General features: G+C 40.3%; 2 protein-coding genes across 8 annotated transcripts; one reads left to right on the forward strand and one right to left on the reverse strand.

The window, feature by feature from the left end:
• Positions 1-2,604: 2,604 nt before the first annotated feature.
• nasp (nuclear autoantigenic sperm protein (histone-binding)) lies at positions 2,605-10,601 on the forward strand. Of its 7 annotated transcripts, none has more exons than XM_017480355.3 (15): positions 2,605-2,766; positions 5,039-5,077; positions 5,165-5,278; positions 6,543-6,623; positions 6,712-6,821; positions 7,600-7,986; positions 8,183-8,247; positions 8,348-8,421; positions 8,499-8,572; positions 8,919-9,107; positions 9,247-9,419; positions 9,490-9,558; positions 9,639-9,716; positions 10,005-10,133; positions 10,399-10,601. In XM_017480355.3, the coding sequence occupies exons 1-15, from the start codon at positions 2,723-2,725 to the stop codon at positions 10,435-10,437; spliced, it is 1,665 nt and encodes a 554-aa protein (XP_017335844.1). In that variant the 5' UTR covers positions 2,605-2,722; the 3' UTR covers positions 10,438-10,601. The 7 variants fall into 7 exon arrangements, with proteins under 7 accessions (XP_017335844.1, XP_017335845.1, XP_017335841.1 ...); XM_017480356.3 differs by having other exon boundaries at positions 8,351-8,421; XM_017480352.3 differs by having other exon boundaries at positions 2,606-2,766; positions 7,600-7,995.
• A 1,695-nt stretch (positions 10,602-12,296) lies between these two features.
• Positions 12,297-24,538, reverse strand: ccdc17 (coiled-coil domain containing 17). The gene is made up of 14 exons (XM_017480149.2): positions 24,065-24,538; positions 21,216-21,320; positions 21,036-21,089; positions 20,752-20,872; positions 20,501-20,639; positions 20,136-20,243; positions 19,800-19,936; positions 19,592-19,714; positions 17,521-17,648; positions 15,802-15,875; positions 14,873-15,088; positions 13,486-13,693; positions 13,202-13,312; positions 12,297-13,098 (listed from the first exon to the last, which is right to left on the reverse strand). The coding sequence occupies exons 1-14, from the start codon at positions 24,275-24,277 to the stop codon at positions 12,958-12,960; spliced, it is 1,878 nt and encodes a 625-aa protein (XP_017335638.1). The 5' UTR covers positions 24,278-24,538; the 3' UTR covers positions 12,297-12,957.
• Between the last annotated feature and the right edge of the window lie 19 nt (positions 24,539-24,557).

The following is a 24,557-nucleotide window of genomic DNA, read 5'->3' on the forward strand; positions in this document are numbered from 1 at the left end:
TATTTATATCTGTATTTGTGTTTGTTTGGAAATCATTATCTGTTTAGTCTCAATGATGGATTAATTTTTTTTGGGGGGGGGGGTTTGAGGCTATTTTTATTAGTCAGTACGTTTATATGGACAACATCCATCCATCCATCCATCTTCTATACCGCTTATCCTTTTTCAGGGTCACGGGGAACCTGGAGCCTATCCCAGGGAGCATCGGGCATAAGGCGGGGTACACCCTGGACAGGGTGCCAGTACATTGCAGAGCACAATCACATACACACTCACACACCCATTCATACACTATGGACACTTTGGACACGCCAATCAGCCTACCATGCATGTCTTTGGACTTGGGGAGGAAAACGGAGCACCCGGAGGAAACCCCCGCAGCACGGGGAGAACATGCAAACTCGGAGGGCCACGGTGGGAATCGAACCCCCGACCCTGGAGGTGGACAACAATAATCCAATATTAACCCGATTAAGACAATATTCACAGGCCCTGGACACTAGATGGCCAAGCTCTTTACATAAATACAAACCCAAAAAAATGTAATGACTACAGTGTATTTAATGCAGAAAATGATATTTAGCAATACTGTGTTTTTCAATGGTTTCACTTCACATATTTAACTACGATGATGTGTTTTGTCTCTACATATAAGAATCCATAGTGAAATTGAATGAGAGTGATTTGAGACAGGGTTTTTGTATTTACCCAACACACACCCAAAGTCATCCTGCCTCTTAAAGAAACCCACATGTTCAAACGTTACTCATCATTTCACCCGACAAAAAAAAGAATCTCTTTGGATACTAAGGTGAATTTTTAGATAAACCGTTGCTAGTTTATCAGCATCACTGGAGCACTTTGAGAACCTGATGAAACACAGTATGAGTATGGTGTCCTACAAGGCTCTGTTTTAAGGCCCACTGTTGTTTTCCCTTCACAGCCTTTTTGGACATGTGATTTGCTGACATAATGTTGACTTTCGCTGTTGAAAATACACAATTATACGTATCAATATGACCAGACAAAACGGTGCAGTGGCTAGCATTGTCACGTCTCAACTCCAGGGTGCTGAGTTGTATCCTGAGCTCAGGTTACTGTCTGTGTAGAGTTTCACATATTCTTCACCTGTACACGTAGGGGTTTTGGTGTTTTTTCACCTCACAAAAACATGCAGATAGGTGGGCTGGCTACACTAAATAGCTCCTAGGTGTGAGTGTGTGTGTGTGTGTGTGTGTGTTCACGCATGATGCCACTCACTGAGTGGATCTGCCATGACCCTGAGCAGGATAACGGGGTTACTGAAGATGAATGAAAGAAGTATAGACAGATTTAACAGCAATATATTACAAACACAAACATTTTTCCTAAATCCTGGTAAAAGAGAAATACTTGACCATTTAGACAATCAAGGAATGCAATTTAAAAAAAAAAAAAAAAAAGTTTTGGTTGTTGTTTATGTGTAAATATTTGTTTGCATTTGTTATAATGCAATAATGTATAAAGCAGGTGGGACTGTCAGTTGTCCTCGGCATGAAAAGATGGATCTCAACATCATATAGTCGCTGTTGGAAGATGCTGGAAAAACAAAAGAATGTGCAGGACCTGGAGGATTTTTCTGAAGAACAGTGGGCAGTTTAACTGCTCAGGACAAACAAGAGACTCATGAAGAACTCTCACAAAACATAAAAACAGTTGTTGATCATCCAGGTAACGACACACAGTATTAAAAATCAAGCGTATGTAAACTTTTGAACTGGTTCATTTGTAAATTCAGTTATTATTGTGTCTTGTGGACTATATGTAAACATCCATTATGTGAGAAAGCTTATTCAGAGCAGAACTAAATAAAAAATATTTTTCTACTGCTTATCCTTCAGGGTCGCGGGGAACCTGGAGCCTATCCCAGGGAGCATGGGGCACAAGGCGGGGTACACCCTGGACAGGGTGCGAATCCATCGCAGGACACAATCACACACACCCATTCATACACAACGGACACTTTGTACATGCCAATCAGCCTACCACGCATGTCTTTGGACAGGGGGAGGAAACCCCCACAGCACGGGGAGAACATGCAAACTCCGCGCACACAGGGCCACGACAGGAAGCGAACGTGATAACCACTAAGCCACTGTAAACCCTCATTTATATCCATCCATTTTCTATACCGCTTGTCCTACAGGGTCGCAGGGAACCTGGAGCCTATCCCAGGGAGCATCGGGCACAAGGCGGGGTACACCCTGAACTGGGTTCCAATCCATCGCAGGGCACATACACACACCCATTCATACACTATGGACAGTCTGGACATGCCAATCAGCCTACCGCGCATGTCTTTGGACGGGGGGGAGGAAACCGGAATACCCGGAGGAATCCCCCATAGCACATGCAAACTTCCACCATGCGCCCTCTTATTTATATATTTATTTTAATTATAAACATTTTGTAGATTCAGCATGACATATGTAAACTTCTGACCTCAACTCTACATCAGGTGTAGGAAATAGTGCACATGTGTCGGCAGTAGATTCCAAGCAGCGTGCCCTTTAAAATCATTTCCCGCGCTTTGACGGGGAGGTCAAAGGTCAGCGGAAGTGAAGTCAGCATCCGTATTTAAAGGCGCCAACAGTGCTCGGTTCAGAATCAGTCGTGTGTGGGTCTGTTTTTTCTCCTGGGCTGCTTTGTGTAGGTTAAGTTGTTGGTAAGGCGGACGCTGAAGATGCCGGAGGAAAACACTGTCGCCGCTTCTTCGACCAGTGAGGCGTAAGTTTTGCGCAGATGTTCGCGCTGTGTGTTAGTGTTAGCCGTAGCGCGCTCAGGCTAGTTTTGTTGTTGTGCTCCGTCGAAGCCTTGGTTCAGCACTTGCGCACTAATCAGTACGCATCAACACGACGCCTCTCCTGACGCTCTCTCCGCACTACTGAGTGCGCGAGTACGCGGCGTTTGGCGGGAGAGCCGCGGCTAAGTCGCTTTGCTAGTTTCGGTTAAGTCGGTTTACTTTCTCTTCTGTCGCACTAGCAGCTCTAAACTATCCATGCTGTAGCTTTTTTTTTTCCTTCTTCTATAATCTCACAAACCCGTTAGAGTTTGTAAATCTAAACAAGCTTAATTTTTTTTTCCCAGGATGAGTGCGCGTGCTCATGCTAGCTGCACTTATATGCGTCGACTGTAGCTAAGCTAGCGGCTACCATGGTTACCTTACACCAAAAGCGCTCAAACTTTTTACACACCTCTTTATTTATGTCTACATGGGGGTGTTTTTTTGTTTTTGAGGTTAAGATTAAACACAGACAACATGTGATAAAAGAAATCATAGTTAATTATTGATTTTAATCATAATGCTGTGATTTGTCACTCTAGGGAGAGGGGAAACGCCGTGATTCAAGGTTTGCTTTCAATGTAAAATAAATCCTCTGAGAATTTAACACTAGGCAGATATGTCTCGCTTATTAATTTGTTTGGGATTATTTCTGGGCTTCACGCTTGTAAACTCTTAATCACAGATTTATCACTGTGTAAATTTGATGTATTAAGCTTTAAGAAGTCATAAACTGTATATGAGGTGTATATCCAGACAGCTGTTCTCTCTGATAGTGGAAGGAAAAGGTTGCTTCTCTATTGCCCTGTTTTGGGAGAGGGGTAGTTGCCCCTCTCTTGGACCTTGATTTAAAAAAGACTTAATACAGGGTTTGTTCAAGGTGCTTGAATTTGGCTTTTTGAAATTAAGTACTGAAAGCTTAAATAGCCCTCTTTTTTTTATCTAGTTGTGCTTGAATTAGTCAATAAATACAAAATTGCTAAATAACTTTTAAAGTGTTTTATTTTTTGGTAAAACATGAATACAATCCTTTCACTCAGTCATATTCCTGCTGTAGCACTACCTTTTTCTTCCTCCTCCTGCTATTCACTCTCATTTTAACAGATTGCTCTGGTCAATTTTTCAGATCCCTTTAGGGATAGTCCTGCTTTCCCACCTAGACACTACACAGCACAACAGCAGAGATCTTCTGTTGTGTCTGACTTTGTGTCTGAGTGACATGGAAATTTATATTCAAAAGCCCAACCATTGTTTAGTGTGTGTGTGTGTGTGTGTGGGGTGTTTGGTCAGGTGGTGATGTGGTTATATCAGGTTTTATCAGTGCAGAAGTGACAGCTGGTTAACATGTAGTCTTTTAATGTGCTGTGTTTCAGGCACTTTCATACTCGTTTCATTGTCTGACAACAAACATGTCGGTGGCAAGTTTCTCTTTCGCTTTTGTCTTTCCAGACATGCTGAATGACTAAAATATGGATATTGTGATGAATGGTCACATTTGTTTCTAAGAAATAAATCTTACAAACTTGGAAGTAGCTGATCCGATGTTTAAATTGCAAACAGTATCCTGTTAGTATTTGTGGCTTTCCTTTTCAACTATTCATAGTTGATCAGTGACTATGTTTTCATGCACAACAATCATCCAATATTAACCTGATTAAGAAACTACCATGTAAACGGCGATATAAGATTACCTTAGTCTGACTAAAGTCGTACTTGACGTAAACACAAATTGAGTCTAGGCAATAAGACAGTTACTATATAGTGGGTAAGTATGCCGTTTCAGACGCAGCCTTGCGCTCATTTGCCATCAAACGGTTGAGCATTGCCGTGTACGTGTCCTTCTCAAAATGTGGTGAAACCTTACACACAACCTTAATAGTCTGCTTAAGATGTGTGCATGTCTAACACGCCTAAAATAGGAGTACTCCATACGTCTTAACTGAATTTGTTAACTTTGAGTCTGACTTTAGTTGGATTAAGGTAGTCTTAAATCTGTTTACATGGTAGTTTCTTAGAGTATTGTCTTACATGGACAATAATCCAATTAAATGTACTGAGTGAGCTTAGTTTTTCATGTAGTTCATATAATGTGCTGTGCGTCAAAGAAATATCCAGTGATGTGATTCACCCAAGTAATTAAACTGGACACTCCTCTGCCTTGTTTTGAGTAGATCAGTGAAATTCCTCTGCAAACTAACTTTCCTTCTCTCTTCCCAGTGTGGAAGAGAAGCCTTGCTCCTCCAGTGCTGCAGAGAGGTGAGATTTCAGGTGTCTGTTACCTAATATTAAAATCAGTGAAAATATAGTTATGCCTGTAACATGAACATCTTGAATGGTTTGCAGCTCTGGTGATGTGGCTGAAGAGGCGAAGAAGCTGATTGGCACTGGAAACAGGCATCTGGTCATGGGAGATGTTGTGTCTGCAGTCACAGTGTTTCAGGAGGCCTGTGCTATGCTGTGAGTATAACTGACTAGAGCTGCAACAACCAATCGATTAAAAGAACTAATTATGAAAACTCTCAGCGACTCATTGTCAATTAGCTAGTCTAAAGCGTACAGACCAAAGTTGTGTCCCAAATGACTTGCTATACACTTGCACTATGTACTCTACTGTCTATTGTATGAACTTTAGGACAGGATCATCTCAAATCAAATTTGAGATGATCCTGTCCTAAAGTAACGTAATGCAACACCACTAGCTTTAGCTGAATACCGTCAACCACGATGAATTTCTTTAGTTTACTGTTTCAGCATTACCTTTTATGCCCAACATGATCTGTCACCATCAGACAGTGGTGTAATCAAGTCCTCCAAGGCAGGGTTTTATATTGAATGTTGTAAACTTTGTAAAGCAGTGACGCACAATTGTTTATATCCCAAATGATCCACGGTGTGAAAGTGTTTGGGGAAACTGGTGTGAATTGCTTAAGGTTTAATTTAATTAGTTTAGTCATGCTGTATCTGTACACTTGCAGTGTCAACTTTATTTATTAGAACCAGAGTGATCAATTTATAACTAGGCCATGTTAGTCATCACTTGCAATTTTGACGTGTTCAACAGTGTAACACAAGTAAAATCTGTAATGTAATTAAAACAGTACAATCGAAGTTAGCATGAGTAAAACAATATGCCTAAAGGGAGTGAGTAACATGGTGAAAGGTTTTTTTATTTATTTTTATAAACTTAGGACTGGTTTAATTTGGGTTTTTTTTTGTTTTTAATTCTATTAATTGGTTATGAGAAACTAATCATTGGTTGCAGCCCCACAACTGACCTTGTGTACTTGTCATGTTTGTAGGCCTGTTTGGTAAAGCATGTAGCATGGGTGTATTTCAACCTAATGTCTGGTTTATTTGTGGTGTACATGTGATTTTTATCCCGGACTAGAATTTGGACTTCTTTCCCTATATTGATGAACCCTTTCATGTTTAAAAATGCATGACTTTATGACACTGCAACCATCTTACTTGCCCATGCTGTTTTGTAGTTATGCAACCTTCCAACCACTGGAACTGGGGTAGTACCTGTTACACTTTTATGGTATCTTGTGTGAATAAGTGGACAATTTACACATCTTTGAACTTGAATTTGAGCACTTCGTACTATTGCATCAGTAGTGTGTTTAATGAGAAGTTGTGCTTGACTGCTTTAAGTTGGATATAAGCACTACAGGAACACACAATTTTATTACAATCGGTTTTAATCACACCATTCCCACAGAGCTGAAAAATATGGGGACACAGCTGATGAATGTGGAGAGGCGTTTTTCCTGTGTGGGAAGTCCTTGCTAGAACTTGCCAGGTAATGCACCAAACAGTTTATTGCTTTTGGCTCTTGAACCCATCTTTTAAGCCAAATCATTTATCACTTGGTGGGTGTACTCTTGCAGGATGGAGAACTCTGTCTTGGGTAATGCTTTGGAGGGAGTCCCGGAGGAATCCTCAGAGGAGGGTGAGAAGCAGAATGACTCAAAGATTGAGAGTGCAGATAACTTGGATGGTGGGTATTTTGGTGGAAACACCAGATCTTTAAACGTTGCTTCGGTTATAAAAGTAATGTTTCTGGGGTTTTGTTCTAATTTGAAGTAAAAATGTATAGTGCCATTTGTTTGTCATTGGTGTTAACATTTCTTCCATATGTGCTAAAACTGATGTAGACCCCAGCTTGAGAGATAATCAATAGCGAGTGGCTCCAATTTGTTTATATCTGAATGAAAATGAGCTGCTGTCAACCATTAGTGTTTACAATTAATCAGGAAATTGATTTGTCTGAGTGCTGTTTGATTTTAAACCTACATGGTTTCATTACTGGCATGGAATACAGACTAATATTGTATGGAATAGAAATTTTTTTTTTTTTTTTTTTTTTTTTTTGGACTGATCATTGCCACTTTGTAGAGAAATGTGAAATTTCAGTTTTGAAAGGCAGACCAGGGAACCCTGTTAAACTGAATGCATAAAATGGTTGTGGTAAGAAGTTTACTCTTAAGTTATTAATTAGAAGTTAATAATGTTAATGACTTATTTACAGAGGGGTGGTATAAGGGATTGGCAGCAGGGTGGTGGTGTTGGGCATTTCCTCATGGTTGTGGAACATGCTAAAAGGACAAACTGTCATATCAAATATTTGGACCCCTTGCAGATATGGGTTTTGTTAGGAAGATCTTACACAATGAGGGGTTCAAAACCAAACCACTGTCATTGGTCACGATATGTCTTGCTTGACATAATTTCTGTTTTAAGCTGGCAAGGTACTTAATGTTTCCACCACAATACAGAGAGAACCAGAGATGAGCTCCGGGAACAGGTTTATGAAGCTATGTCTGTGGAGAAAGGAGATTCTCAGGAAGGGGAACCAAAAGTGGACGAAGAGGAACAAGAAGTCAAGGAAACTACCAAGGAAAATGCTACTGAAACTGGAGAGAAGACTGAGGTTCTTGCAGGAAATGGAGAGAAGACTGAGGTGCCTGCCAAAAATGGAAAGACATCCATAGGAAGTGTCAAAGGTGAAGAGCAGACTGCTGAAAATGTTGAGGTGTTGGACAAAGATGGCTCCTCAAAACAGGAAGATCCGGTTACAAAAGAGGCAAAGGAGGATGCTGAGCAAGATGTTAAGTGCACAGAAGAACCAAGTGGGAATGAACAGGCAGAGCCTATGGAGGAAGGTGCTGGAGGTAGATTTGTTAAATGGAGCACATGGGGGGGGGGGGTATGGGTGAAGCAATGGGTTTACAGTGGCATCTTATTTCTTTTTCACTTGGTGAACCTTTCTTGGCTCATGATGGAAATGTAATGGTGGCTTTCACAGATGTCTTGCCATATTTGTTGGTTTCAACTGACTTGCAGTGTCTACCTGTTTAGATGCTGAGAATGATAATGAAGATGATGACGATGATGAGGAAGCAGATGCCAATGCAGAGGACAAGGTCTGTGTTTAATCCAGGGATGTTCTGAGGGAGTGTTGATAAATGTGAGAATCCATATTACTTCCCCCCCCCCCCCCCCACATTTTGTCTGTTTTTGCAGGAGGAGGAGGAGGATGTTGGCAATCTCCAGTTAGCATGGGAGATGTTGGAAGTGGCTAAAGTGATTTACAAAAGGTATGAAGGCTTGCAGAGAGAACCCCCACACTTGTGTAATTGCCCTTGCTCTGGAAAAAACAATGTCTTGCTCGCAGGAAGGAAAGCAAAGAGGACCAGCTAATGGCAGCACAAATCTTCTTGAAACTTGGTGAAGTTGGTGCAGAATCGGGTATGTTTGGACAAGAACTTTTGAAAGAAGTCACTTTTTTTTTTTTTTTTTTTTTTTTTTAAAAAGTAAATTGGTTGTGAAATTTAGCTTAGTGTCAGATCTTAGCTCATGGAAATTTGTACACTTGTGGCCAAAGCCTGCTCACTGGATCTATTTGGTGTTGGTGAGCAAACTGAAAAGGCATGGTCTAAAATCAAATTGAGTTGATTATTTTAAGCAGTGGATAATTCTCAATATTCCTAGGGAGGAACTCTCCACCTGGATGATTCCAAATAGTCAAGTAGCCAAAGACTGTAGATTAGTACAGAGCTCTTCCATGACTGAGCCTAGTTTGGTCTTTTTGTAGGTAACTATAACCAGGCTCTAGAGGACTTCCAGGAGTGCTTATCCATACAGCTGAAGCATCTTCCTCCTCACAGTCGTCTTCTAGCAGAGACTCACTACCAGCTGGGCATGACTTTTAGCTACACAGGCAAATACAGCCAGGCCATCCAACAGTTCAACAATTCCATCAAAGTCATCGAGAGCCGCCTGGGTATGTTGTGGTTTGTGTGTGACTTCCATAGTGTTGGTTATCCCTCATCGAGTGTTGTAACAGTGGTGGTGAATCAATCTCATTTCAAGACTTTTCAATGAAGATAAACATTTGAGTCTTTTGATGTTCCTCTTACCAGTCATGCTTCAGGAAGTAATTGACAAAACAGAAGGTGCTGAAGGAGCTGCAGAGGAAAAGCGTGAACTAGCAGAGCTAAAGCAGCTGCTGCCAGAAATTGCTGAGAAGGTGGAAGATGCAAAGGAAAGCCAGCAGACAGCTCCTTCAGCATCAGAAGCGATTCACCAGACCCTGGTGAGTTGAAGGAAACTGTACTGATGGTGGTAGTCTAGTATGAATAAGTGCTGAGCTTTTCATCTTTCAGGGAGGGGCCTCTACATCCTCAGGATTTGCAGCTGAAAACAGTGGTTCATCTTCATCTACAGCCACCCTGGTACATTGGAAAAAAATTAATTTGCACAATATTTGGGATTTTGACTTCAACCTTTAACACTCGCTCTGATCTGATTTCAGATAGCAGTTAAGCCTGCTGCTGACAGTGCGTCCTCTTCAAAATCTGCATCGGATATCTCTCATCTAGTCCGTAAAAAGGTGAGGGTCTGTCCAGTGCCCACTCTCGTTACCTGCCTCTCCAGGAGACCCTAACTGTTTTTGCCCTCATGTTTAAAAAGAAGTTAAGCCCCCTTACTGTCATGAAGAGAGGCATGCATGTGTCTGTGATTAGAGAAGTTAAGCAATGTGTCATGGTTATCAGGTGGCTCGTGAATAGTGTGAGTGCAGCTGTGGATTTGTGCGGTTGGACAGTAGATTAGATGAGGAGCTGAAGGGGTGAGAGGAAGCAATAAAGTCTGTTCTGTCCTGCTTTGTATTCCTGCACAGAGGAAACCAGAAGACGAGAGCCCAAAAAAGGACAGTGATGCTAAAAAGGTCAAACAGGAGACCACAGTTAATGGCAGCGCCGACTCTGCCAGCAACAGCAATGGAGTCCAGGAGAAAATGGAACAGGAGGCGAGTTGATAGGCTTAATGTTTCTGCTTGTAGGGTTAGTGGAGGTGCTTCAGGACAGGGCCTGATCTGTGGATCCATCACGCATGCCTTTCCCCAATGCGGATCATTTGCAGGATCCAATTTTGTTTCGTTTTTTTGCTTATGGGTTGTGGTTTGCTGTATGTCTTCTAGGCTGTGAAACTAAAGTGCTGCCAGTCCTTTTGCTTTTAGTACACTTCAGTTGTTTTATTTATTTGTGTTGACTTTCATAACGTGTTTGTTTTAGGCTGTGAATTCATCTACCTCAGCTGAAGCCACGGCATGATGGAGCTTTCTACCGAGCTGCCCACTGATCTTCCAACCAGCACAGCATGCCTGCCTCAAGTCTCTTCATGAACAGCATTTTGTTTTGTAAATAGGACATTTACCTTTCTGTGTCTGTCCAAGATTTTGTATTGTAAAGTTTCAATAAATATTTGCATACATCAACTGTCTTTCAGAAACCTGAGCACAACCTGCCCTTTTTACTTGGAGGGTGGGTTTAAGTTTGGGATTACATTTATGGGATTTGGTACACCCTTATCCAGCACTACTTGCATTTCTCATTTATACAACTGGGCAATTGAGGGTTAAGGGCCTTATCCAAGGGCCCAACAGTGGGGGCTTGAACTCCTGACATTCTGATCAGTAACCCAGAGCCTTTAACCACTGCCCCTGGATTAGAGTATGTTGGAAGCTGATGTCCAAGAGCCTATAAAGGTGATCAAGTGGAAGCTCCCTATGGTAGCTGTACAGGCAAACTGTAAAAATACTTAAGAGGAAGTGCTGGGCATAGTGATTAATTTATACTTCAGCATAAAAGGTGGTATCTGGGTTGAAAGTAGGTTTGTCAACTCTTCCCAGCTGTGTGCCTCTTCATGAATATTCAAATATATTAAATCCTTATGCAAAGGTATAGTGACTTGCACTTGATGTGCTTACAGATCTACTGTGTGACATGTCCAAATGCTCTGAAGAAACCTGTCAAGCAGGCTAAAGTTAATGGGAAAATGACAATCAGGAGACCTAAAAATGGAAAATAGACCCAACACGATATTTAGAAGTAACACCAGGATGCAACCAGAGTGGGCAAAAATAAGATTACTAGGAATATCTAGAAATCTGAAACAAGTACTTTTCAGGCACAGGAGATGGTTTTTGTATTGCATTAAATTGTTTCCAATGTTATCTATTGGTCTTTTAACTTGTGATTAAAACAGGTCAAATTGAACTCCGTGAAGGTCTAGTTGGTTTTGCAATAAGCTCCAGCGTATATAAAATAGCACCTCGTTCCAGGAATGGTAATCTAATCTTTGATGCTTGACCATGAAACAACAACTCTACTGACTTCCAGTAGGTGTGAAAGTTGTACAAGAGTTCACTTTCATAACCATGCACTTATGGAAGTCTAGGCACAGTATGTTGGATCTAATGTTAAGATAAAAGAATGGTGTTGATTGCAAGCATGAACTCGTACAAACTGAGATGTGAAACAGGGAGGAAAGAGGAGTGGTGTACTCATGGAGGGAGAGCTCTTTGCCACAACAGGCCTCTGTGTGACAGTTTCCTTTAGATCTGCATTTAGCAGATCTACACAATCTTATAAAAATGTAGACAATGTTGACACTAGGTTCAAGAAATATAGAAGTGATTGACAATTCGTATCAAAAAGATCAAATGAAGCCAAAATGTAGAAAATAAAAATCTGAACATCTTTAGAAGCAATGAGATCTTATACCTTGAGCATGTTTGGACCTCAGATAAGCACACACCAAGCATCATCAGCATTAGGCATCGTACACACCTGCATGCCAGCTCAACTTTAGGGCAAGTTTGCTGGATGGATTGTGAGTGTGTTGTTGAACGACCAGTCCATCAAAGAGGAGTTCTCTAGCAGTAGGTCAGCTGGTTTGGTGGAGTTTGAGGTCTGACCACTAAGCTTAGTAATTTAGTATGAAGGAAAAAGAATAGTGGACCAAGAAATGACACCTGATGGACTAGTAGTAAGGCTGTGACTTCCCCCTCAAGAGCCATGAAGTAAAGTAATTGGTTACTGCTCACAGAATTACAAGCTACCACTCCCCAGTGTTTGTTTAAAACAAAGAGGTCGGTAAATGCAATCAAATCGTATCTGCTTACATCAGGTAGTGAAAAAGCAATGGCATCTTTATTTCTTTTGGGTGAGTTTATGATAAAGCCACATTCAAATCACATATAAGAATCATTTCCTTTTCAAAAGGGAGCATCCACAAACAAATTAATAATCATTCAGAAATTTCAAGTTATGCAAAACAACAAACTGATGATCGCACAAATGACAGTAGGCATAAAGCACCACCACACGCCCAAGCGTTTTATTCCTCTTACACTACAGCAATTTGCCAACAATTAAAAAAAAAAAAATGTAACAATTAAACAAGGACATGTTCCACATTTAATGCTGTAGAGAGATCTGTCGCAAAGCATTGACACTGTAGACTCCTTCCAAAATTTTTTTTTTCTTTCAACCATGTCCTTACATAAAGTGTCAAGGGCCTGTGGAGGGAGTTACTATACAAACAATAACATTAGAACAAGTACATAAATATAAACCTGAGATTTGCCTTGCAGTCAGTACAACTGACTCCATAGAAAATTAATCAACACCTTCTGACCAATCAGAATCGAGCATTCAACAGCGCTATTGTGTAAACATGTCAGTCTAATTACACTCCACAAATCAGCAGGGATGACCGAGACCCAGAACTCAACATATACATATTCACAACAGCCCAGATCCAGCTGGTTTGGGGTTCATCTCTCATTCTCACCTCTGACCACTGTCCTTAGGAGGAGGATCCACGTGATCGGTTTGGGGCAATGAAGAAAGAAAAGGATTGGATGAAAGGTGTAATGTTTTCGGCTGGGATGTTTGTCCTTCCAGGTCAGTGCGCGAGTGTGAGATGACCTGCGATGATTAAACAGTGAGGGCATATTTAAAGTTAAATTCCCAATCAGTAGGGAAATATTGATCAAAATGAACGGTATGAAAGAAGTCGTGTGTTGCATACCGTTGATGGGTATTTGTACTGTCTGCTATTGTTAGGATCGATTTTAGCAAGTGACTGTACATCTCCATCACGGGCATTAACTACACGAAGGCAAATCTCCATGTTACCCAACTGATCATAGAGAAAACCAGACGAACAAGGGTTCAGTTTAGAATAAACAAGATGAGATGAGATGCTTTACATGAGTATTGTTCTTCTACATACAGAACCAACACATCTGTGTCTTATTAGAGAAGCAAAGAACAGCACTATGCTAAAATAGGAAAGGCGTTTGAGGACGTTACCTGAGGCACAGAGTTGAGCTGGCCCGCACTGAGGCACGGCCTCACAGGCAGAGAGCGGAAAGGAAGTTTCCAGAATCCGCTCTGAACCTGATTGTGATCGTCAAAGAGCTGCAGTTTGGACCAGCCTCGCATCTCTTGATCACACAATTCAAAAACACCAACAACCTGAACTTCCACCACCAAGTAGAGAGACGGAGACGGCTGCACGCTGTGAGGAGAGTTTCAGTTTATGGAACAGTTTTCAGTTACAGAGGTAAAATATACCATGATTGTAAGCCTAGGCAGTGATATAATTCTATATTACAAATATTCATTTACATGGTTGCTTAGTGGTTAGCACGTTTGTCTCGCACCTCCAGGGTTGGGGGTTCAAATCCCACCTGCACCCTGAGTTTGTATGTTCTCCCCGTGCTTCGGGGGTTTCTTCCAGGTACTCCGGTTTCCTCCCCCGGTCCAAAGGCATGTGTTGTAGGCTGATTAGCATTCCCAAATTGTCTGAAGCGTGTGAACGGGTGTGTGAATGTATGTTCGATTGTGCCCTGCGATGGGCTGGCTCCCCATCCAGGATGTCCCCCAGCTTGAGCGGATAGGCTCTCGGCTCCCCCACATGACCCTGTGTAGGATAAGCGGTACAGAAAATGGATGGATGGAATATTAATTGAGCTGGTGGACTCAGCTGGTGAGAACTTCCGCTCATTCAAAAAGACTCATTGTCGTTGCTATTTGGCAGACACTTTTCGTCTTACACTTGAGCTGAGCGCTTGACGGTTAAGTGGCTCCATTATTGGTTCTCTGGCAGCCATGGGATTAAACCTCACAACCGTCAGATTACTAGGTTAGAACCAAGATAGGTTTTAAGGCCATGCAGACTGAGAACAATTCCAATCACCTACAACTGCAACTATGGCAGAATAAGTATTTAAACACGCTTTTGTTCATTTATACTAACAGAGTCAACAAATTTGACTGTAATAATACATACTGATAATGACAGTGCAGCATGAAACATTTAGTTTGCACCATTTTAAAAGATTATATGAGAAAAATAGTTGCCTTAAATAGAAACCTGAAGTAAAACTGAAGTGTAGATGGTGACAGACATTTTAATGAGTATTTTTTATAAAAGTTATTACACAACATGACGAACCATGACACCATTAGAAGTCTATTACGTATAATAGAACTCGTAAGACACGTCACAGTGTGAATCCAAAAGCAGGATGGTCATTTATTTTATTGTTTGCCATTTTTTACCCCCATCACTTCCTGTTAAAGCGCCAGTGTTTAAATGAACGAAGAACGGATTAGAACAAAATCCAGTCATGTAGACGGTCTATAACAGAATTGAATAAGAAAGTCTAAATAAATCAGGATTAAGCCTGGTTACCTGTGCACAGGCTGCTTGACAGCTAGTAAGGCGTAGTTTCCAGCATGCCTTCTCGGTGGATAGCCTAAAGCCCCAGCAGGCTGGCCGTGAACAGGTGGCATAGGGGTGGGTCGCCCGATTTCTTGCCCCCCAGAGTATAGCCTGGCTACCAGATGAACTGTTCTAAATGTGTCATCCACGCCAAGGACCATGTCATAGAAGATCACAAATCCAGACCTGTATATACACATTATCATTAAGTTTATGGTTTAATGACTGCTATTTGGCATTTGTTTTGTTAATTGTTATTGAAATACTCGTCACTGACAGTACGTTGACATATGAGTACAAGAACAAACTACAACCCCAATTCCAAAAAAGTTGGGACGATATGTAGTGTATATCACAATCTCAGACCAAACAAAGGAGGCTGATGAAGGTACAACTGTGTGCAACTGCTGCAACATAACTGATAACAGAAATACAGACGTTCCGCATCATTAGACTATAACTATAATTACACAAAATGTATAACATGTCGGTGTTTAATAAATGAAACATTTGTTAGAGTTGACAAATTGCTGTGGTAAAAGAGGAATAACACACTTTTGGATATACGGTTATTGGAAAATAATCAACTCTGGTGTGGTAACATGGCAACAGTGGCATGTACGGTGGGGCGCCGCGGGGACTCAAGCTCCTGCTCAAAATGTAAACGTGCCCATCTGATCATAATTTAAAAAATTATAATAATAATAAAAAATAACTATACGTTTCTAACATTGCCAAGTACAAAATAAAATATTATTAACAAACTTGTAATGAACAAGGAGTTATGCTTAATTCATTATAATAAAAGTACAACTCGACTGCCTATAAACGCATACCTCCAAGTGTTTTATTCCTTACATATATTTCATTAAGATGTAAAAGGAAAGAACTGGACTCACACAGGATCATAAGGAGCAGGACCAAGAGAGTCCACTGAATCAAACAAATGTCTTTGCTGCTGTGAAGTGTATTCCTGCAACATTGATTAATCATGAATATAAAACCCCAATTCCAAAAAAGTTGGGACGCTGTGTAAAATGTAAATAAAAACAGAATGCAATGATTTACAAATCTCAGAAACCCATGTGTTATTCACAATTAAACAAACATATCAAATGTTTAAACTGAGGAAATGTACTATTTTGAGAAAAAAATAAGGTCATTTTGAATTTGATGGTTGCAACACGTCACAAAAAAGATGGGACGGGGCAGCAAAAGGCTGGAAAAGTAAGTGTTACTAAAAAGAAACAGCTGCAGGAACATTTTGCAACTAATTAGATTAATTGACGACAGGTCAGTAACATGATTGGGGATAAAAAGAGTATATTAGAGAGGCAGAGTCTCTCATAAGTAAATATGGGATGGAATCTGGATGGAAGAATATGTTGCTCTAAAACCTGTATATACCTTTCAGCATTGATGCTGCCATTCCAGATGTGCAAGCGGCCCATTCCATAGGCACTAATGCACCCCATACCATCAGAGACGCAGGCTTTTGAACTGAGCGCTGATAAAAAGCCGGATGATCCCTCTCCTCTTTAGTCCTCTTTAAATTAGAGGACGCAGCGTCCATGGTTTCCAAAAAGAATTTCACATTTCGATTCGTCTGAGCACAGAACAGTTTTCCACTTTGCCTCAGTCCATTCTAACTGAGCTTTGACCCAGAGAAGACGGCTTCGTTTCTGGATCATGTTCACATATGGCTTCTTCTTTGCATGATAGAGCTTTAACCAGCATTTGTGGATGGCACGGTGAACTGTGTTCACAGACAATGAGTTCTGGAGGTGTTTCTGAGCCCATGCGGTGATTTCCATTACAGAATCATGCCTGTTTTTAATGCAGTGACGACTGAGGGCCCGAAGATCACGGGCATGCAATATTGATTTTCACCCTTGTCCCTTGCACACAGAGATTTCTCCACATTCTCAGAATCTTTTGATGATATTATGTACTGTAGATGATGAGATATTGATAGCCTTCACAATTTTACATTGAGGAACATTATTCTGAAATTGTTCCGAAATTGTTCTGAAAATTGTGAAATTGTTCTGAAATTGTGCGTCTACAAATTGTAGACGCAGTTTTTCACAGATTGGTGAACCTCCGCCCAGCTTTACTTCTGAAAGACTCTGCCTCTCTAAGATACTCTTTTTTTTTTTGTTGTTATACCCAATCATGTTACTGACCTGTTGCCAATTAACCTCCTGCTGTTTCTTTTTAGTAACAGTTACTTTTCCTGCCTTTTGTTGCCCCGGTCCAAATTTTTTGAGACATGTTGCGGCCATCAAATTCAAAACGGTACATTTCCTCAGTTTAAACATGTGTTATGTCTACTGTGTTCCATTGTGAATAACATATGGGTTTATGAGATTTGCAAATCATTGCATTCTGTTTTTATTTACATTTCACACAGAGTCCCAGCTTTTTGGGAATTGGGGTTGTATAATTGGTTTTATAAATGATGTAAAAAATGTAATTTAATATTGCCTAACATGCCAGATAACACCGTAATAACATCTACAGATCCACTAGACTTTGCTTATTTCATAAAACAGTGTGAGCATATGGCCATTTATTTTACAGATTTAAAATACAGATTAAATGCAGATCACACCCACTGGAGCAAGAAGACAAGTCTTTCTCTCCCTGCTTTTCTCCACTTCTCTCCTCAGGTTGGAGATCTCAGCCTGCAGGTTGGCAACCTGATAGGTGTGGTGCCTCTGGATCAGATCCAGGTCTAGACCAGCTACAGCAGAAAGTCATGAAAAGGACAGATCCAGCCAATACATGGTTAACATCATCAATAGTTCTTCATTATTATCAACCTGACTACTAAACTAGACAAATATGCCCCTGACTCCTAGATACCATGTAGGTGGATCGTTTAGGTCTATAATTAACTTACTCTGATTACTTATTACACTATTCACTCAGCCATCTTTACTCCATACTGTAATTTGTAAAGAGTATGAATCAGAAACAAATCAGAGGGTTTAAAACATCAAATATTGAGATTTTGATCAGGATGTTTTATAGATATCGTTTTGTACTTGATGTTAGAATTGTTGTAAATGAATCACATGTAAATGAATCACATGTAAATGAATCACATGAAAATGAATAAATAAATTAAAAGAGAGGGGGAAAAAAAGAGATTGTATTACAGACTATTTTTCTCAACGATAATTATGGACATTTCCACTTCATTTTTGCTTTTATAAGCATGTATTTTTCCTCTGAACACCTTTATTTAACAAGAGTGGCATGATACCATACATCTCACACACCTCATCATACAAATCTACATATTTACAATTTTCTGTTAAATTTGCAGACGTTGGAGGTCTTTCACATCTCAAATCATTGACCCACAAATTGCAAAACCGGTACATATTGTAGACCTTAATAACTGAGCCAGTTGTTAACTTTTGATGTCGCTTACCTTAATTTTGGGGTAACAAATAACTTTTAAATAACGTTTTTATCTTAACATGTAATATGTTTACGATTGCTGCCAATACAGCTTCCCAAAAATTGCGAAAAAAAATGGAAAGAAAATAAAGAATTAATCCTGAGGTTAATAACCTGTTACGTTCTGACACATTTATATCATTATTTTTGTTTAATGGTGCCTTATTCTTGTTGTGCATTTCAACTTGGTTTAACAATGTCAACGTTCAAGCATTTATTTAGAACTGTGATCATTTTTGTAACTGAACTATAAAACATTTTTGAGTGACAGTATAAGAAAATATCTAGCCTTTGCCTGCCAATAGGAAACAAGTATTTTCTGTGGCCATGGCTAAAAAATCTCCACCACAGTGCTGTTGAATTCTCAGTTCTTATTGGTCAGGTTATGATTATTTTGCTATAACAGCAGGTCGGACAGTAAGAGCCGACTGAAATTCAACTGGCAGGTTCATATGAAAGCTTCCAGTCTAATATGTTGTCATTTCTTTGGTAACAATAAATTCTGCAGCACTTGTTTGGCGCATGCTCTACATTTATGGAAAGAGTTCCCAGTGTCAAGCGCTCAGCAGTTTCGCTGTAACATGAAAAGCTGTATTTTATTTTTCATATTAACTTCAAGTTGAGAAAAATCACGGCTGGTGAGGGAATGACTGTGTATACTGTAGCTTTTATAAAGTAAGTGATAACAGGAACTAACTTGTTACTGTGATGAGTCACAACATTAAATGTAACTAGAAACAGGAAATTTTTGTTCTTTAATACGTAGAAAAAAAAGCAATCATTGGCAGTTTGATGTGGTATATGAGGAATAAAACACTTCAGGACATGCTCTTATTGGAAAATAATTTCTTTGGGGAGTTTATTTTCCTATCACAGTACACCCTGTTGTATTTTATTCCTTACCCATGACAGTTTTCATAATGAACCAAGATCAGAAAAAACATTTGAGGCCATGATGGCTTATACCATATGTCAGTTATTATAAAAATTACAGCTAACTGTAACATTACATTTAGACATAAACTGCCATGGCAACTCATGACAGCAACTTTTTATGGTACGTTATGTCAGGGTTCAAGTAATCTGTTAACTATTTTTGCTAGTTTTTGAGACTGCCAAGTCAGAACTGCTGTAAGGAAATCATAGTTAAGCAACAAATTGATATTGTACAATTTAAAAAAAAACAAACAAAAGAAGCTTGTGAGTTGCAGGGGTTACCTGCTCTTCCTCGGTGTCTCTCTCGGTCTAGCTGTAATTTGAGGATCTGCTCCTCCAGTTGCTGGTTCTCGTGCTCCACTGCCAGAATACTGGAGTCCAGAGCTGGATCAGAGGACTTCAGTCCTGAAGTCAGGAAGGAGGAGTTACAGGCTCCCTCATGCTTAGACAAAATGGTGTAGCAAAGTTACACAAACACTGCATTACTCACGTCTTTTCTTCCGTCTCCGGTGCTCAGCTGCAGGTCTGCTCTGCTCCAGGGTGTGAGCCTCAGACTGCAGGTCATGCAGGTGGGCCAGAACCTCTGGATCAGAACCGCCGGACTGTATGTATGCTAGATGTAAAGATCTGTTAACAAGAAGCATGCTCCTCTGAGGAGATACAACCGAGTTTCAGAGAGAGCTAATTGATGGACTATTTCTTTCTGGTTTATATTTAAACAACACAAATCTCACTATGTTAACATTTGAGTGGAAAGTTTAATGTAGAAATAGATCAAACTAATTCAGACTATTCACATTCAGGCTATTATGAGACACAGCCGAACCTTATCTGGCTGGAGAGTGGGCCATCTACGGAGGAAATGAGGTCAAAGGTGACGTGTTGTGATCTTCTGTCTTCTAGTTGGTCTGAAGTAACATTCGCATCTTTCATCCTAAAATAAATCAGGGGACAAATGTCAATGAAATCGTCACGCAAGGAAACTGCTGAGCTCATCTCTCTCACACACTCTCTCTCACACACTCTCTCTCACACCCCCCTCCTCTTTCTCATTCGCTCTCTCATCCACCTCTGCACCCTCACCCTCACCCACAGTCTCTTTCTCACTCTGTCTCATCCTCACGCTCCCTCACCCACCTCTGCACCTTCACTCTCACCCACAGTCTCTTTCTCATCCTCACGCTCTCTCACCCATGTAGTGCATTGATCTGAGTGCTGAGTCGGTACAGAACCTCCTCGTTTCTCTCTTCCTGTTCTTTCAGTTCATGGAGCATCTCCTTCAGATGAGCCGTTCCATCATGCCCAACCAGGGCTATCTGCCGTTCAATTTCTAGTTGCACAAATGTTCAATTAGAGATAATACTATTCCTCTAAAATTCCTATACTAGACGCTTGAGTACATAATGCATAGCGTAAGTGCATAGTACGTCATTTGGGCTCACCCTTTCTCTGTTGCTCCAGCTGGGTGGTGTGTGACCGGATTTCAGCCAGCTTCTGCTCATGGTGTTCACACACTTCCTGAAGCCTCTCTCCATCAACCCACTTTCTGCCTTGATACAATCCCTTTAAAAATCCATATAACCCATATACGAAGAACCGTTTATTTCCACAAAAAAGCTTTCGAATGTACAAAGATGCAATCCCACTAAGTTCTACTTGCCTTTTCCGGTCTCCCCGTCAGACATTTCAGAAGAACACATTGAGAGTAACACTGTTAAAAACTGACCTGTGTGTGTCTTCTGGACAGACTCTCTTCAACCGACATCCTCAGCTTATGAAACTGAAATGCAGGATTTATAAAAGCTACCGTGAGCTACTTGACTGTGTAGACTTTGAAATTCTCACTGATACAATGGAAAATATGAATTTTCTATGCATATTGAAATCCAAGATGTTGACATCACACCTCATGAGTGAGCTTGTTAAAGGACAGGCAGTCAGCCACGCTGGGTTCTCTGTAGGTCTCTCGTCTGTCAGTCTGCGTTAGCAGTCGATCTCTCTGCTCGCTCAGCTGTTCACACACATATGCTCAAGAAATCGCTCATACTCTTATTCATATGTATAAAATAAGAATTATTTTTTAAACCACATAACATGGTGTTATAGGAAAATGACAGCATGCCCGGACATGTTTTATTCCTCTTACACCACAGCAATTTGCAGATGATCAAACATGGTAATTTGTAAACGAGGAAATGTTGTACTTTTAATCATTTAGAATTGCAGTCAGTGTTGTGGAACGTCCATAGAGACGAGTTCCTGTTCTCAGTTCTGATATAGCAGCTACAAACAGTCATTCATTCACCAGACTCTTCTTCTTTTTTTTTTTCTTTTGAAGTTTATGGCAAAAAAATAAAAGCTTATGTGACTGAGAAACCTGAAAGCACAAAACAGCAACAACTCTTCTCTCTTGGCAGAAAACATGCCGTTACAAAGCACTGACAATGGAGACTCCTTCCAAAAATGCTATATATAAAAAAAAAAAAAAAAACATCTTACAGAAAGCTTGGCCATATCATCAATTATACATTTCCTTTGTTAAATAACAAGACTTTTACTGTGTATAATTAAGTTTTGATTATGGGTCCACCATACAAATCGACACAAATGAGTTACTACTATAGAAAAGATGACGTATTACAACGAGCGCATTAATATAAACCTGCGATTTAAATTACACACGGCACTACTTTAAAGCTGCTGTTATAGAACATCTGTCTAATCAGATTGGAGAATTAAACAGAGCTGTGGAATTACACACAATAATATCATACAGATGTTAGCATATTAAGATCCTAAGTTACTGATCTTATGGGATTCGTAGTCAGGGGCAGACTTAGCACTAGGCGAAGGTAGGCAACTGCCTTGGGTCCCCAGAAGCTAAGGGCCCCCTAAAAATTCAAGTTATATATATTTTTAATTATTAATGCTAAAAAACATATTCTGAAAATGTAAATATTGATGTTAAAACATTGAAATGAGGGCTCCCAAATCACTAAATCCGTCTCTGCTAGTAGTGACGTGTTGTTCGGGAATGAGCCGGCTCTTTTGTTTGTGATTGTTTAATTAGCATCAAAGCTGTTCTTTACTGCGAGTAGTAGAGAACTACACTGCTGCTTCACAAACAAAAAAAACAAAAACCTAAATTCCATCCATCCATCTTCTATACCGCTTAACCTTTTCAGGGTCACGGGGGAACCTGGAGCCTATCCCAGGGAGCATGGGGCACAAGGCAGGGTACACCCTGGACAGGATGCCAATCCATCGCAGGGCACAATCACACCCATTCATACACTACGGACACTTTGGACACGCCAATCAGTCTACCATGCATGTATTTGGACCGGGGGAGGAAACCGGAGTACCTGGAGGAAACCCCCGCAGCACGGGGAGAACACGCAAACTCCACACACACAGGGCCACAGTGGGAATCCAACCCCCGACTCTGGGGGTGTGAGGCGAACGTGCGAACCACTAAGCCACCATGCGCCCCAACTACTTAAATTGCACAAAAATATCAATTGCAAAGCACAGTATTTCATTATTTAGAAGTTAGAGTAATATTTCATTTAACAATTCAGTATACTTAGGAAGAGAACAACAATCACTGATGAAACTATTGCACACTTTGGTTTTTAAAAACAAAACAAAGCTGAGCCAAATAACGTGACTCATTGAAAAGAGCTGGAATTCCCATAACTAGGATTGTGTGAGTTTGAGGGGATAGTTTTTGTCACCAAACTATTCATGATAGTTAACAAGGTTAAAAAAATTGCCGGATTGTAAATATGGACTGGTATTTATGCACATTTCAAACATTATTCCTCCCTTATTATGCTTTTTCTTGTCCAGTCTTTAGGAGACAATGAGTAAGAGTGGAACGATACAGCTGAGGTCATACGCCTTGTAGAATCTGCAGTGTTAATAACAATTTACACCAATCATTACTATTTTGTTTTGAGACCTTATTTTCATTTAGTACCGCCCTTCAGAAGCTACATAAGATATTTACGTTTCCCAGAAGACGACAAAATAACAAACTACACCGATCATCCTGTTTAAACCTTTACATCCATCTTAACGTATCGCGTTGCCTTCTTGAGCATCAGTGAACGTTTGCACCTTTTGTAACAGTCGTGTACGAGTCCCTCAGTCGTCCTCAGTGTGAAAAGATCAATCTCAATATCAAATAGTCGCTGTTGGAAAGGGGTCAAATATGCAGATGCTGGAAAACCAAAAGAATGTGCAGGACCTGGAGGATTTTTCTGAAGAACAGTGGGCAGTTTAACTGCTCAGGACAAACAAGAGACTCATGAAGAACTCTCACAAAACATAAAAACAGCCGCTGATCATCCAGGTAACAACACACAGGATTAAGAACCAAGCGAATGTCAACTTTTGAACTGTTCATTTTCAGTTATTATTGTGTCTTATGGACTATATGTAAAAATCTGTTATGTGAAATAGCTTATTCAGGCAGTACTAAATAAACTAAAGGCAATTTTTATGATCTCTCCTTTTTAAAAAAAAAAATAATTAAATGATTAACTTTTTGCAGATTCTGTAAGGCGCATGTAAACTTATGACCTCAACTTTATATTTGTATTATTGCAAAATACGCAACCAGCTAAACTGCTTCTGGATAAAACAATAGATCAGCACTGATATTCAAAAAGTAACTTAATACAAGTAGGCCTGTACTAACACCATATACTCATACACATATAACTCAAATACCATCACAGTTTTACTTACATGAATTAGATCAGGAGTCTTTGTTTTTGTGGGGCGTAATACCCTTAAATCCACCTTTCCAGGCTCAATGATTTCCACTCGTCCTCTCCTTAGCACTGCCGGGTCTCCTATGGCACTTCCTATACAGAACCGGGACTTGTGTTTGTCCAAAAGTCCAGAGGAGCGAAACACCATGTTACAGTCAGGACAGCTGAACTCTCCAGAGTGTTCCATCTCAGCCTCTCTCAAAAAGTAATCAACTTTCACTTAGATTGCTTACAGACGTTATTTAACCTGTCGATTCGGGCGCTGCCGTTACACTAAACTGTTTTCAGTTTCACCGATCATTTCTCTCAGCTGGTGAGGATTTGTTTGTTGGTTACGGTCACCATGTCAATTCAACTCAACAAAGGAAACTGATGAAGTCACTACCACACACACACACACACACACTTCATAAACGCAAGAAATTAGCGTTCTTATATTCTGCTCTTAATATGACGTGTCCTCATTT

Source organism: Ictalurus punctatus, chromosome 11 (assembly GCF_001660625.3).
Source record: "Ictalurus punctatus breed USDA103 chromosome 11, Coco_2.0, whole genome shotgun sequence".
Taxonomy (NCBI): domain Eukaryota; kingdom Metazoa; phylum Chordata; class Actinopteri; order Siluriformes; family Ictaluridae; genus Ictalurus; species Ictalurus punctatus.

Bases quoted from the DNA above. Each gene is read 5' to 3' on its own strand.
- ccdc17 (XM_017480149.2), bottom strand. From the start codon at position 24,277: ATGGAACACTCTGGAGAGTTCAGCTGTCCTGACTGTAACATGGTGTTT. The intron at 21,090-21,215 runs GTGTGATGTCAA...CCTGCATTTCAG, and splicing joins TTAACAAGCTCACTCATGAG to TTTCATAAGCTGAGGATGTC. The intron at 19,715-19,799 runs GTGAGTAATGCA...TCCTGACTTCAG, and splicing joins CCGGAGACGGAAGAAAAGAC to GACTGAAGTCCTCTGATCCA.
- nasp (XM_017480352.3), top strand. From the start codon at position 2,723: ATGCCGGAGGAAAACACTGTCGCCGCTTCTTCGACCAGTGAGGC. The intron at 2,767-5,038 runs GTAAGTTTTGCG...CTCTCTTCCCAG, and splicing joins GCTTCTTCGACCAGTGAGGC to TGTGGAAGAGAAGCCTTGCT. The intron at 9,717-10,004 runs GTGAGGGTCTGT...ATTCCTGCACAG, and splicing joins CTCATCTAGTCCGTAAAAAG to AGGAAACCAGAAGACGAGAG.